We start from the raw sequence: 11,868 nt of genomic DNA, 5'->3' as shown, positions 1-11,868 counted from the left end.
TTTAGGGGATCGGGTAAAACGCTACTTAACCAACTGGCCTAACCTATGCAACGAAATACTGTACTAATAGTATATTCTTGTATGAAGTGTTGGATTATCTTGGTGAATAAGATTTTCTTTCTCAACTCATTGCGTCATGCGTTTAAATCCTCTTCCCTTCATATAGTGTAGATTATTCTATCATTGGTCACAAAAAATAAATAAAATAGTATACTCTTGGATAAAAATGTCCCAAAGAAGTCTTTAAAAGCGTCTACAATCATATCGAGTGTCGCAAGTTAGATCTCTAAAAAGAGTAGCCATCAAGATTAAACACACAAATTGAGCATCAACCTTGAATTTTGTTGCAGCACACCAACTAGATCAGTTTGTGTAGACAGCATACCAATCTCATCTTTCTTTCACATACTTCTCCAAAGCTTCTCTCACTCCCCTCGATTTTTATCGTAATTTTTGGCCAGCGTCGGAGCCAAGCATCTAGAAATAACAATGGCATCTTTGATGCCAGCGGAGCCTCCCTGACCGAGGAAAGGCCCATTACATGCATGGCATCTCCAGCCACCGTCACGCATCCTTCGAAACCTTGGACTGATCTGCTCACATATACAATTTTCTTGATGTAGTCATGATGCACCTTATCTGCTATGCACTGAGAGTTACGAACCAATAGACCAAGTTATCATGAATTGGAATTCTTCCAATTGTGTTCGTCACCTTAACTTGTACAAGCCCGTTTTCAGAACTGTAATGATATGATACAGAGAATAAATGAAACGATCGACTTTGGCTTGGATAGGAAGTTAACGAGTCCAACTTAACAGAGATTTCTTGGCATCCAAGGGGTAATTGCCAAGCTCTCTGCTCCTCTATCAAATGACATGACAATATTTCATTTATTGAACCGACTTCAAACTTTATATATTTCTAATGGAATTAAAGTACTAACATGTATATCACTTGATGAACAAGTTTGATGAAAATATTTTATGACTCGCATCACTGAATTAGATACTATTTAGCGATAGCTGTTATTGACACTCTAACATTGTTATCTTGCACACTACTCACTTACCCAAACGATGCTTCTCGCTGCTTGCCATCATTAAGGTTTATGTCACGGGCCTCATACAAGACAGGAGTGAGTTATTTCGTATTAAATAGACATGTTTACTAGGCATACATACCCTTGAAGTGGTAGGGCAGTTTGCCTGAGCTTTGAGGCCACGCCAAGCTCATCCAAGGCTCGCCAGCCATTTGCTCGAATAGTGATACCTCCTCCACTACCACGTAGGGATTCTGATCTTCCCAACACCACACTTGTGAACCCCTTTCTGTATGATATGTGCATAATGTATACTAAATGAAGCGCGCACACACTATTGTGTATGAATATGAGTGAGCTAAGAAAAAAGAACACCACAATTTGGTTTATGCAAAGTTACCGCTATTGCCCATGATTTTAATTTGTGATAGAAAACCAAATTGTCCTTTCATTTAGTTATTATTGATAAAAATTCTTCTCTTTTAGTTGACAAAGAATGTTTTGCTAATAGGTAGTTTAGATGATTCATATACACTATTACGACTACCATTTAATCCAATCGTGAAATGGTTTCGGATTTGAATGATTATTTGTAGAGATGATCTTTGAAGGAATGTCTAAAAAATGAACAGTTGGCTATGACGTGAAGTGGGTCCTACAAATAATCCCTTAAATAAGCTGGATCCCTTGACGTTTTAAATTTTAAATTTAATTTTTATTTTATTTAAGGAGAATTGCATATATTTTGAAATTTTTTATAAAAATGAATAGTATTGAATTTAAAGGTTATATTTGATAAATTATATATGCAAGAACGTGGGTAAAATATTACAATATATATATATATATATATATATGATTACATTAATTTCTATTTCAGTAAGGATTTTATACTATAATTGGAGATCACAATTTATATAATACATGCGACAATTACAGGCAACTTTTCAAATTAATTGAATCTTATATATGATTAAGGGTTATGTTTGATAAATTCCCACATCGTACCATTTATAAATATAATTCCATGTACTAACGTGTGTAAAATATTACAATATATATAATTACATTAATTTCCATTTCAGTAACGCTTTTATGCTATAGTTGAAAACCACATTTACGTAACACATAGGATAACTACAGGTAACATTCCAAATTAATTAAATCTTATATATGATTAAGGGTTATATTTGATAAATTCCCACATTGTTCCATTTATAAATATAATTCTATGAAATAACGTGTGCAGAACATAACAATGTGCCTAATTATATTGATTTCCATTTTAGTAGAGATTTTATACTGTAATTAAATCTTATAAATGATTATATATATGCTTAAGGGTTGATAAATTCCCACATCTACCATTTATAAATATAATTCCATGTGTAAGTGGTCCTTTACCAAAAATGTGTTTTGCCTTTGCATAACGGTGTGAGTTTGAATCCCGTCGGTGGCTAATCTAACATTTAACTTACTAATACTATCGTTTCACTCTATATATATATATATATAATTCCATGTAATAACGTGTGTAAAATGTTACAATATATATGATTATATTAATTTCTATTTCAGTAAGGATTTTATACTATAATTGAAAATCACATTTAATTAAATCTTATATAACATAAAGTTTCTGTAGTATTCAGTGGGAAACAAACACGACCAGCAAAATATCACCACACTCAGTCACAGTGACACTAACACCCACAGTGCCGTTGCTTGCCTCCCTCGAGATGTCTTCCGAAACGCCAATCCGATTCGGAGTTGTGGGTTGTGCCGATATAGCCCGGAAAGTCTCGCGAGCCATCACTCTTGCCCCAAACGCGACACTATACGCCGTCGGAAGCCGTTCTATAGACAAGGCCACGGCGTTCGCCAAGGCCAACAACTTCCCTCCTAACGCCAAGATCTACGGCTCCTACGACGCCGTTTTAGACGATCCCGATGTCGATGCCGTCTATGTCCCGCTTCCCACCAGCCTCCACATCAAGTGGGCCGTCCTCGCCGCCCAGAAGAAGAAGCACATCCTGCTGGAGAAGCCTGTGGCGCTCAACGTGGCGGAGTTTGACAAGATCACCGAGGCATGCGAATCCAATGGGGTGCAGATCATGGACGGTACCATGTGGATGCACCACCCCAGGACTGCCAAGATGTCCGAATTTCTCTCTGATGCTAACCGTTTTGGTCAGCTCAGAACGGTATGCCCTTCTGCTCCTGGATTGCCAAGATGTCCCAATTTCTCACAGAAAACATGTTGTTCTAGTTCCATATAATACTGTTAAAATTATTGACTCTACTGACATGACGTGCTTGGGGATGGAAGCCTTGCACTATATTAGGTTATTGTAATATTAAAAAAAATGTAACTAATGACATTTGGGTGTACAGTAGCGTGCTTTGTGTCCAGTTTCATTCAAATTGCAGTTGACGGATATTTTGAAATTCACTTGCTATTGTTCTAAGAACATCCTCCTTTTGGTTCCACAGATACATACTGTGTTTACTTTGGCTTTTGATCCTGAATTTCTCAAGACAGATATCCGGGTGAAGCCAGACCTTGATGCTCATGGGGCTCTCGGGGATGCAGGGTGGTACTGTATCAGGGCAATTTTGTGGGCCAATAACTATGAACTGCCAAAAACTGTTGTTGCTTTGCGTGGCCCTGTACTTAATGAAGCAGGAGTGATTTTATCTTGTGGGGCTTCTCTGCATTGGGAAGATGGGAAAGTGGCAACCTTCCACTGCTCCTTCTTATCAAGTTTGACGATGGATATAACTGCTATCGGTACAAAGGGAACTCTGCATGTCGATGGTTTTGTTATCCCTCATCAAGAGAAAGAAGCCGCTTTTTCTGCAGCTTCAGAAAGTTGGTTTGATGAATTGGCCATAAGTTGGGTTCCGCCACCAAGTCATCACATTGTTACCACGGATCTTCCACAGGAAGCCCTCATGGTAAGAGAGTTTTCTCGTCTGGTAGGCGCTATTAAAAATGGTGCAAAACCTGAGAAGAAATGGCCAACCCTAAGTCGGAAGACACAGATCGTAATCGACGCTGTCAAGGCATCAATTGCCAAGGGTTTTGAGGCCATTGATATCGCATATTAACCGAGGCTCATCTTATATGTCTTTTTCATCTTATATTTGAACTGGGACGTTCTTGTAGTCAGTAACAACTAATAAGAATAAGATGTCAGTAATAAGAATAAGATCCTCATTGGCACAGAGCCTCATGAACTTGTCTGATTGGAAAATTACTGTTGAAATGTATGCTAAATAAAATTAAGGGTAGATTATATTTTGAACCTTCAAATTTGAGTGCAATTGCAACTGCATCATCATCCTTAAAACATTACAATGTTATACACAAACTTGTATTTTAGTTGCAATCATATATCTGTTAGTCAAACTGTCAATTTGACTGTTAGATGATGATATGGCAACTGATAGTCCCACTATTGTGCTTGTCAATTTGCAGAGCATTCGGAATACGTCATTTTGCATCTCATAAAAATATATGATCTCTTGTATTTTAGTTTCACTCAATAGGTGTTAGTTTGTGATGAATTTGTTGGAAAAGTAGGGTCTAATTGCTATATTAATCATCCATAAAATTCATAATTATCATACAGGTTAAAATTTAAAACATGCACATGATCAACCAAATGTTAAATGAAGATGACATAATGAATTAGAAAAACTTGAAATTGGTCAAGGCAAGTGTTAGAGGTTTTTTCCTTGACATAATTTTACGCCCTACTACGGCGCTTGTGGTTGATCGGTAATTGTCTTTGAGAAAACAACGAATTATTAGTACAACTAGGTTGACTAATCATAATATATGGCCATTACAAAACTCATAACCATGTATGGAAATTAATTTTGTTGGAGAGTCGTTGTTACTAATGTTAAGTCCTCCAAACATATATTACGACTTACTAAGTAATTTGACAACGCTTGTATAAACTCCCTTGCATTTAAAATATTATTCTTTGAAAGGTCCCTAACCTTTTAATACCTTAAATAACTAATTGTAAGAAATAATTTAAAACCGTCTTCCGACTAACTAACCAAGACATATTTCTTAGGAAACTTAGCTACTTTGATCACTTGTTGGGTTTTGGTTGCACTTTTGATCCCTCTCCCACAAAATTAGTCTTTTGATCAAATTTGCATGTGAAGAGTCCATACTACCCTTCATTAGTCAGAAATGGAGAAAAAGAGCATTGGCGCCCAAACGAAACCCAATGGCACTCCTCTTTTCGATGTTAAACCTCCACTCAGATAACAACATCAAAAGGACGTCATAACTACAGTGCAATTACTCCACAATGACACTAAAACAATACTCCTCCTTTTATGATTATAAACCAACACTACCACACCAACAATGTGATGACGCCCCAACAATACTCCACTGATATACCTTATTTTATGATTTCGGAACCCCACAATCACAATAATTCATTCAAGAACCCTTTCCTTCTTCTTTCCACAACCACCACAACCAAATTTCAAATCGAAAAATCAAATAATGAGCTAAAGCAAGATGAAAGAGAGAGAGAGAGAGAGATTACTACAAACATGATCCACATTCTCTATTAATCACAAGAATTAGAAACACACATCACAAGTGGTATTCTATACTACATGTGCCATAAGATCCAGATAACTAAATCAATAATACAATTTATATGCACTAAATACCAAACACGAAACCAAAAACAAAAAAAAAACAAAGGAATATATTCGTATCCAACAATCTTATACAGACATGCTTACACTGGCTTGGATGGAGAGAGAGAGAGAGAGAGAGCTTACCCCACTACTTTACGGTGTGCCAAATGTTCTTCACCTCTTCAAACTTGATTACTCAAGGCGGAGCAACTAAAGGAATGGATCTGAAAATGGATTTAAGAGTGTCGGTAGGGTGTTGCCGCATTTTTTTTGTGGTTTTTGATCAATGAAGGGCATGTTGACTATTAAAAAGATCAATGAAAGGCAGTATGGATTTTTCAGAGGAAAACTTGATCAAAAGAGAAATTTTGTGGAAGAGGGATCAAAAGTGAAACCAAATACCAAAAAGGGGATAAAGTAGCAAATTTTCCTATTTCTTATCTCTTTCTAAAAACAAATTACATTTTTTTCTTCTTAAACATATATCAGGTCTCAAGCATAGCTTTAGTCGTTCCCACAATTCATTCGGATCTGAAAAAACTTCGATAATGACACATGATTGGTTCCACAAGACTTTAAATTAAATATTTATGAAGGCTCGTGGCCAAGAAATGAAGAATGTCATGATGGCCTAAAGAAGATCTTCGAGTGGAAATTCTATAATTGGCAAGGACCAAGGTCTGGAGAATAATTGAAATCCAATCCAAGGCAATCAAGGTCCATGATTCACCAAAGAAAAAGAGTTCACGAACTTTTTAAGAGGTATGGAGGAGATCAACACATGGAGAAGTTCACAAGGGCAAGGATCGAGGTCAATCAATCCATAAGAATGAATACTACAAAATGAGTTGATTTAGCGGACATCATATCCCGAGATTAGAGTGGTCGCGGAAGGAGGGTTTTTCAAATGAGCAAGACTCACGGGCCAAACAAATGGCCAGTCGAGGGCCAATGTTGCTCTATAAATATGAAGATTCAAGAGAAGGGAAGGACACCTGACCAAACACACAACTTATCATTCTATTTTCTCTTCAATTTCTATCCTAGGCCCTAGTCTAGATTACTTTTATGCAATTTACTTCTACCACTTGTCTTTCAATTTCTTTACGTTATGCAATTTAATTAACTTATTGTTATTTCAATTATCTTTTTTATTGCAATTTATTCAAGCACTCATCTTCCAATTCTCTATTTACGCACTTTACTTTCTGTTTTGTATTCTTCAATTTTATTTAATTACAGCGCACCTCTATTTTCTATACACTTGTTCATCATTTTATTTACTTTCTTGCTAGTAGATTAGTTTTACATTTATTTTCAATTCCTTTTACTTTCTCACTCGATACATAAACAACCTAGGCTAAGAAGAGAGGTTCCTTGCTCAGCTGTCCAATTGTTTGATTAGAATCCAATCCAAGGCGCAAACACAAATCATGCTCACGTCTTTTCCTCGTTGGCCATTTTTAACCACATGGTGGCATGCTCGCGCATTCCGACCAAAGAAGGACAAAATATTGTTCTAGGTCGCCCAGACCGACTGAAAAGAGAGAAACAGTTGGGAAATGCGAAATGGGTCAAAAGATATATCAAAGAAGTCCTCAATACGTGCTTTGACATATTATGTGCTTTTGCTCTGATCGAGATGAAAATACACATTATTATCGTATGGATAGGAGGTGATTTCGAATGGATCGGATTGAGAACAACGTTTCTCCATATTAAATTTTCAAATTCAAAAATTTTCAAATTTTCAAAATTTGAGTACCTTAGAAATTTCGGAACACAATTTGGAAATTCATATAATTTATAGGTTTCTGAATATTCTCCACCTTTTTGTACATACATTATTGTTCTTTTTATATTTTGATATATGCTTATGTATAAATTCAATTTTATTGGTGCACTATCCTTTTAATATATAATTTTATGTTTAATATAAAAACAATGAATGTGACATCCCACATCGCCTAAGGGCGCGATCCTTATATGTATATTCTCATCCCTACCTAGCACGAGGCCTTTTGGGAGCTCACTGGCTTCGGGTTTCATAGGAACTCCGAAGTTAAGCGAGAAGGAGGCTAGAGCAATCCCATGATGGGTGACCCACTGGGAAGTTGCTCGTGAGTTCCCAAAAACAAAACCGTGAGGGAATGGTAAGCCCAAAGCGATCCTTATATGTATATTCTCATCCCTACCTAACACGAGGACTTTTGGGAGCTCACTAGCTTCGGGTTCCGTAGGAACTCTGAAGTTAAGCGAATAGCCCGCGAGAGCATTCTCAGGATGGGTGACCCATCGGGAAGTTCTCGTGTGAGTTTTCAGAAACAAAACCGTGATGGTGTGGTCGGGGCCCAAAGCGGACTATATCGTACTACGGTGGTAGAACGGGCTCGGGAAGTGATCCGCCCCGGGCCGGGATGTGACAATGAACAAATGGAATCCAAAATTAAAAATAAAATATAAACGTTGATTACAAAACACATAATTTGAGTAAATCATTATAAAAAAAATAAGAATATATTGGAAAAAATAATAATTATTGGAATAAGTTCAAAGCCATGCCGGAAAATTTCGATCTGAAATTCGGAACTATTAGAATCCCTAAATGCATTCTAATTTTCAGAAATGATTTGAATTCAAATTTCAGGATTGAATTCAAAATTTCGAAATTGAAACACTATTCCAACTTGTAGTCCTACGTAAATTTCAGGGTTGATGAATACTTACATTAGTGCAAAAAACAGTTTGCGTGACGCAGGTCATTCGTCGTGCAAAGTAAAAAACGTTGCCCAAAAATTTGCTCAACAAAACCTTGGTCGTGTGCCAAATCAGTGAAAGTAGGGTTTGATATGGAGAAACAGTTTGCGCGACGCATGTTACTTCTTCGTCGTGCAAACCTTTTTTTTTTGGCAAAAATATTTTTTATTTAATTTTTGATAAATATTGTAATTAAATTCTAAACAATAATTAATAAACCAAGAAAAAGTATTTAATTATAAAATATATGAAAATGTACATACAAAATGTCCGAACAAAAAAGAAAAAAGTGGTACTAAGCCTATCCCATTGTCTTATCTTCCCACCCACATTATATTTCCACCCACTATAAAAAGGTAAATAATAACATCACTCTTTTCGCACCCACCATTATTCCAATTATAACCTTTTAAATATCTTTAAGTTCTTTAATTTTTATTTTCTGTGATATGTATATAAATATATATATATGTATATATGCATGTATAATATATTTATCTCAAGAAAAAAACCAACCATGGGACATATTCAATAGTAATTCAAACTACAAACAAGAATCCATCAAGGCAGACATGGAAGGTCTATAGTCACCTTTTTTCTGGGTCAAGCTCGAAGAAGGACGGAGATGGCAAAAGAGGTACTGGTACATATATATCATCATAAAAAAAAAAGTCAGAGTGCCAATTAAAGATTGAATATCAAACTATGGACAAGAAATATGAGTATGTCAATGCATTGCAGCACTTTGGTACATGTGCAGTGAGAATTACTTTGCTCGATCCCTTATTCTTTTTGTTGGATTGAGGGTTGTGTTCTGAAGATATTTGAGAGAGAAAAAGGAACCGTAATGAGGCAGATTGACCTTCAAAGACGGATGTCTCGCCACTCGCTGCAAAAAAAATCAGACCTCCAAAACCCCAACAACACCAGGACCCCCAAAATTACAGCCACGCCAACACTTATGCCCTACCCTATGCCAGCCTTCGCAGCCTGGTCATAGCCTCACAACCACCCACCTGCACGGCTCCACCCACATATTCCCCTTCGCTGTACGCAATCTCCATTCTGCCGGAATTATATTAAGGCTGTTATCCATCATGAGAGAAAGGGAATTTGAAGATGGAGGCGCTAGAATCGACGCCACCGTTAGGGAGGCGTGCGGGTGTGGACTGGTTAGGCTTGTATAGTAGGGTGGGTTTTTAAATTTTTTTTCCTTTTTTTTTCTTCTGCTATTTCAACTAATGATTATGTGTCAAAATGTTAGTAGTTATTGTTTAAGTCCTTAAATGTCATTTTATAAGATGAGATATTTATCATTGATATTTATATTTTAAAAAGGGTGAAATGATAATACAATAGGGTGGGCTTAACACCATTTAAAGAGAAAACTACAAGAAGTAGTCTTTTAGGTTTTATACATCAGGCTACTAGGTATTGGTTGGGCCAAGTGGCTAAGAGGTCAAAGGTGGAGCAAGATCAGGTGCTGGCATCGGGATTTAAAGACCGGACATCTGTAAGGCCAGTACAATAATACTCATCTGCTTGCCCTAGGCCGCAAGCTAACCTTTTAAGGTTGTAACTTCCTTCTTCAGGACCTCTCATGTGGTCGATCTGGAAGAGAAGGCACCCGTTTCACAATCCAGCAAATTTTCACAATCATAAATATAATAGTTTTAAAATGAAAAAAAAAACGTAATGAGAATTAGAAAAAGTTACCTGGCTGGGAGGCCCCACCCTCGACTATGGATGCCTAGAAAGTGTGATAAGAAGGCTCCGGCTCGCGGCGGCGTCGGTGAGGCCGCCGTGCATTGGGCGGTTGAATCGACATTGATGATGTCGATGATATGGGCACTTGGGACGCCATAGGAGTAGGCCTCATTAAGAGGTGTAGGCTCCCTAATCAATGGAGCACTCACGCCTGGAGCAGTAGATGTTGATAATGCGGAAGGCACATTGGTCACGATCCAATGACGAGTGATCAACTACGACATTTATACACTTTTTGAACCATAAAAGTATAACATTAGAAACTAATCCTTTATTGCATTTGAAATTAATCAATTAGCAGCCAAAGTAATATCATATCATTTCTTGCATTTGTTCACATATATATAAAGCAGTAGTGCAATGGTAGAAACAATACTAATTAAAGATGTCAACTATACTTTAAACCAATGGGATTAGATGTTCTGTTTATGTGTATCTTGATTATTTTGGTTGCAATTGTGATGCCTTCTCTATGTGCAACTAAGCTCGATTTTATATTTTTATTATTAAAATAAGTGCACCAAACAAAGTGGCCATACAACATGATAGGCAAGTTAACATGATGAAAATCAATTTAATCTGTCGTATTTTATTTGTCGTACTTTCATTGAAGATATCATGACAACATGTGTAAGAAGCTTGAAGGTCTCATCCAACTTTGATTATAATATGAAATTATGCCAAGAATGTGCTAATACTAGACTTTACCACACTATAAGCTTAGACTGTGGCTAGATAGCCTAGTTCTTTAACCAAAATTAGTTCACTCTGAGACCCTTCAAGTATGGACTCCAATTAAATGGAGCTTGACTAGACACACTGTCGAAATATAACCAAAACCAGAAGGTTTTTTGGATGGAAGGTCAACCAACATAGTTAGTCGACTACTTCATTAGCCAGCGGTTGGCTGAAGACCCTTACAATTTAAATATCCCATGTGACTACCAATCACACTTCAAATTGAAGTTAAGACAACAAAAGAAATATCCACTTAGTTTCTTCAATCCATTAGTGCTACCTTGTGTTTTCCAGACTCAACATATCTGAGAAATGAAATTTTATTAAAGAGTTAAAATTGAGAAGAAAAACCTACTGAACCAGAGATCCACCCACTATATGATGCAACCCTGAATCAAATCCAAAAATACACCTCTAACATCGCAATACAACTCTAAAAACTATCCTACAGCAGCTCCCCAATCTAATAAAATTACAGAAAATGCAAAATCTCTAAAGGGTTGGAGAAAGCAAGAAACCATAGTACACACACTAGAAGGAAGTTAAGCTCATGTCATTACCCAAGAAAGATAGGAAAAAACAAGGCAGACAATTCATTCACTACCTCACTGAGAATCCATGACAACAATGCAGGCATCCAATGCAACAACAAGAACCCAAGTGCATAGCATAATTAGCAGTTAACCACCATCGAAAAGAAAAGTGAATTAGTAATTAAGCTGTGTATGTGGGTGCATTACATAATAGTGCAATAATTAATTGTTATTTACAATCTTAAAAGCAAGCAACACTCATGTTTTCTGGGCAGAAAAGAAAGAGAGAAAAAAATCCATATGCCACTGGGATTATACTACCCTACTCTTGTGGAGATTATACTACCCTAC

The 11,868-nt window shown here is 36.7% G+C and overlaps 1 protein-coding gene and 1 pseudogene across 1 annotated transcript; one reads left to right on the top strand and one right to left on the bottom strand.

The window, feature by feature from the left end:
* Positions 1-243: 243 nt before the first annotated feature.
* Positions 244-1,254, bottom strand: LOC125470156 (annotated as a pseudogene).
* A 1,463-nt stretch (positions 1,255-2,717) lies between these two features.
* Positions 2,718-4,290, top strand: LOC103931951 (uncharacterized oxidoreductase At4g09670). Its single transcript, XM_048568634.1, has 2 exons — positions 2,718-3,246; positions 3,536-4,290. The coding sequence occupies exons 1-2, from the start codon at positions 2,782-2,784 to the stop codon at positions 4,151-4,153; spliced, it is 1,083 nt and encodes a 360-aa protein (XP_048424591.1). The 5' UTR covers positions 2,718-2,781; the 3' UTR covers positions 4,154-4,290.
* The last annotated feature ends 7,578 nt before the right edge of the window (positions 4,291-11,868 follow it).

Source organism: the organism of the source record quoted next, unplaced genomic scaffold, assembly GCF_019419815.1.
Source record: "Pyrus x bretschneideri cultivar Hongxiangsu unplaced genomic scaffold, Pyrus_bretschneideri_v1 Contig49, whole genome shotgun sequence".
Lineage (NCBI taxonomy): Eukaryota > Viridiplantae > Streptophyta > Magnoliopsida > Rosales > Rosaceae > Pyrus > Pyrus x bretschneideri.
Note: the sequence above shows the minus strand (reverse complement) of the source record. Positions and strands in the feature narration are given on the sequence as shown.

What these genes read in the sequence shown, in the direction of transcription:
- LOC103931951 (XM_048568634.1), top strand. Translation starts at nt 2,782, where the DNA reads ATGTCTTCCGAAACGCCAATCCGATTCGGAGTTGTGGGTTGTGCCGAT. An exon ending in GTTTTGGTCAGCTCAGAACG is followed by an intron (nt 3,247 to 3,535) that starts GTATGCCCTTCT and finishes TTGGTTCCACAG; the next exon opens with ATACATACTGTGTTTACTTT.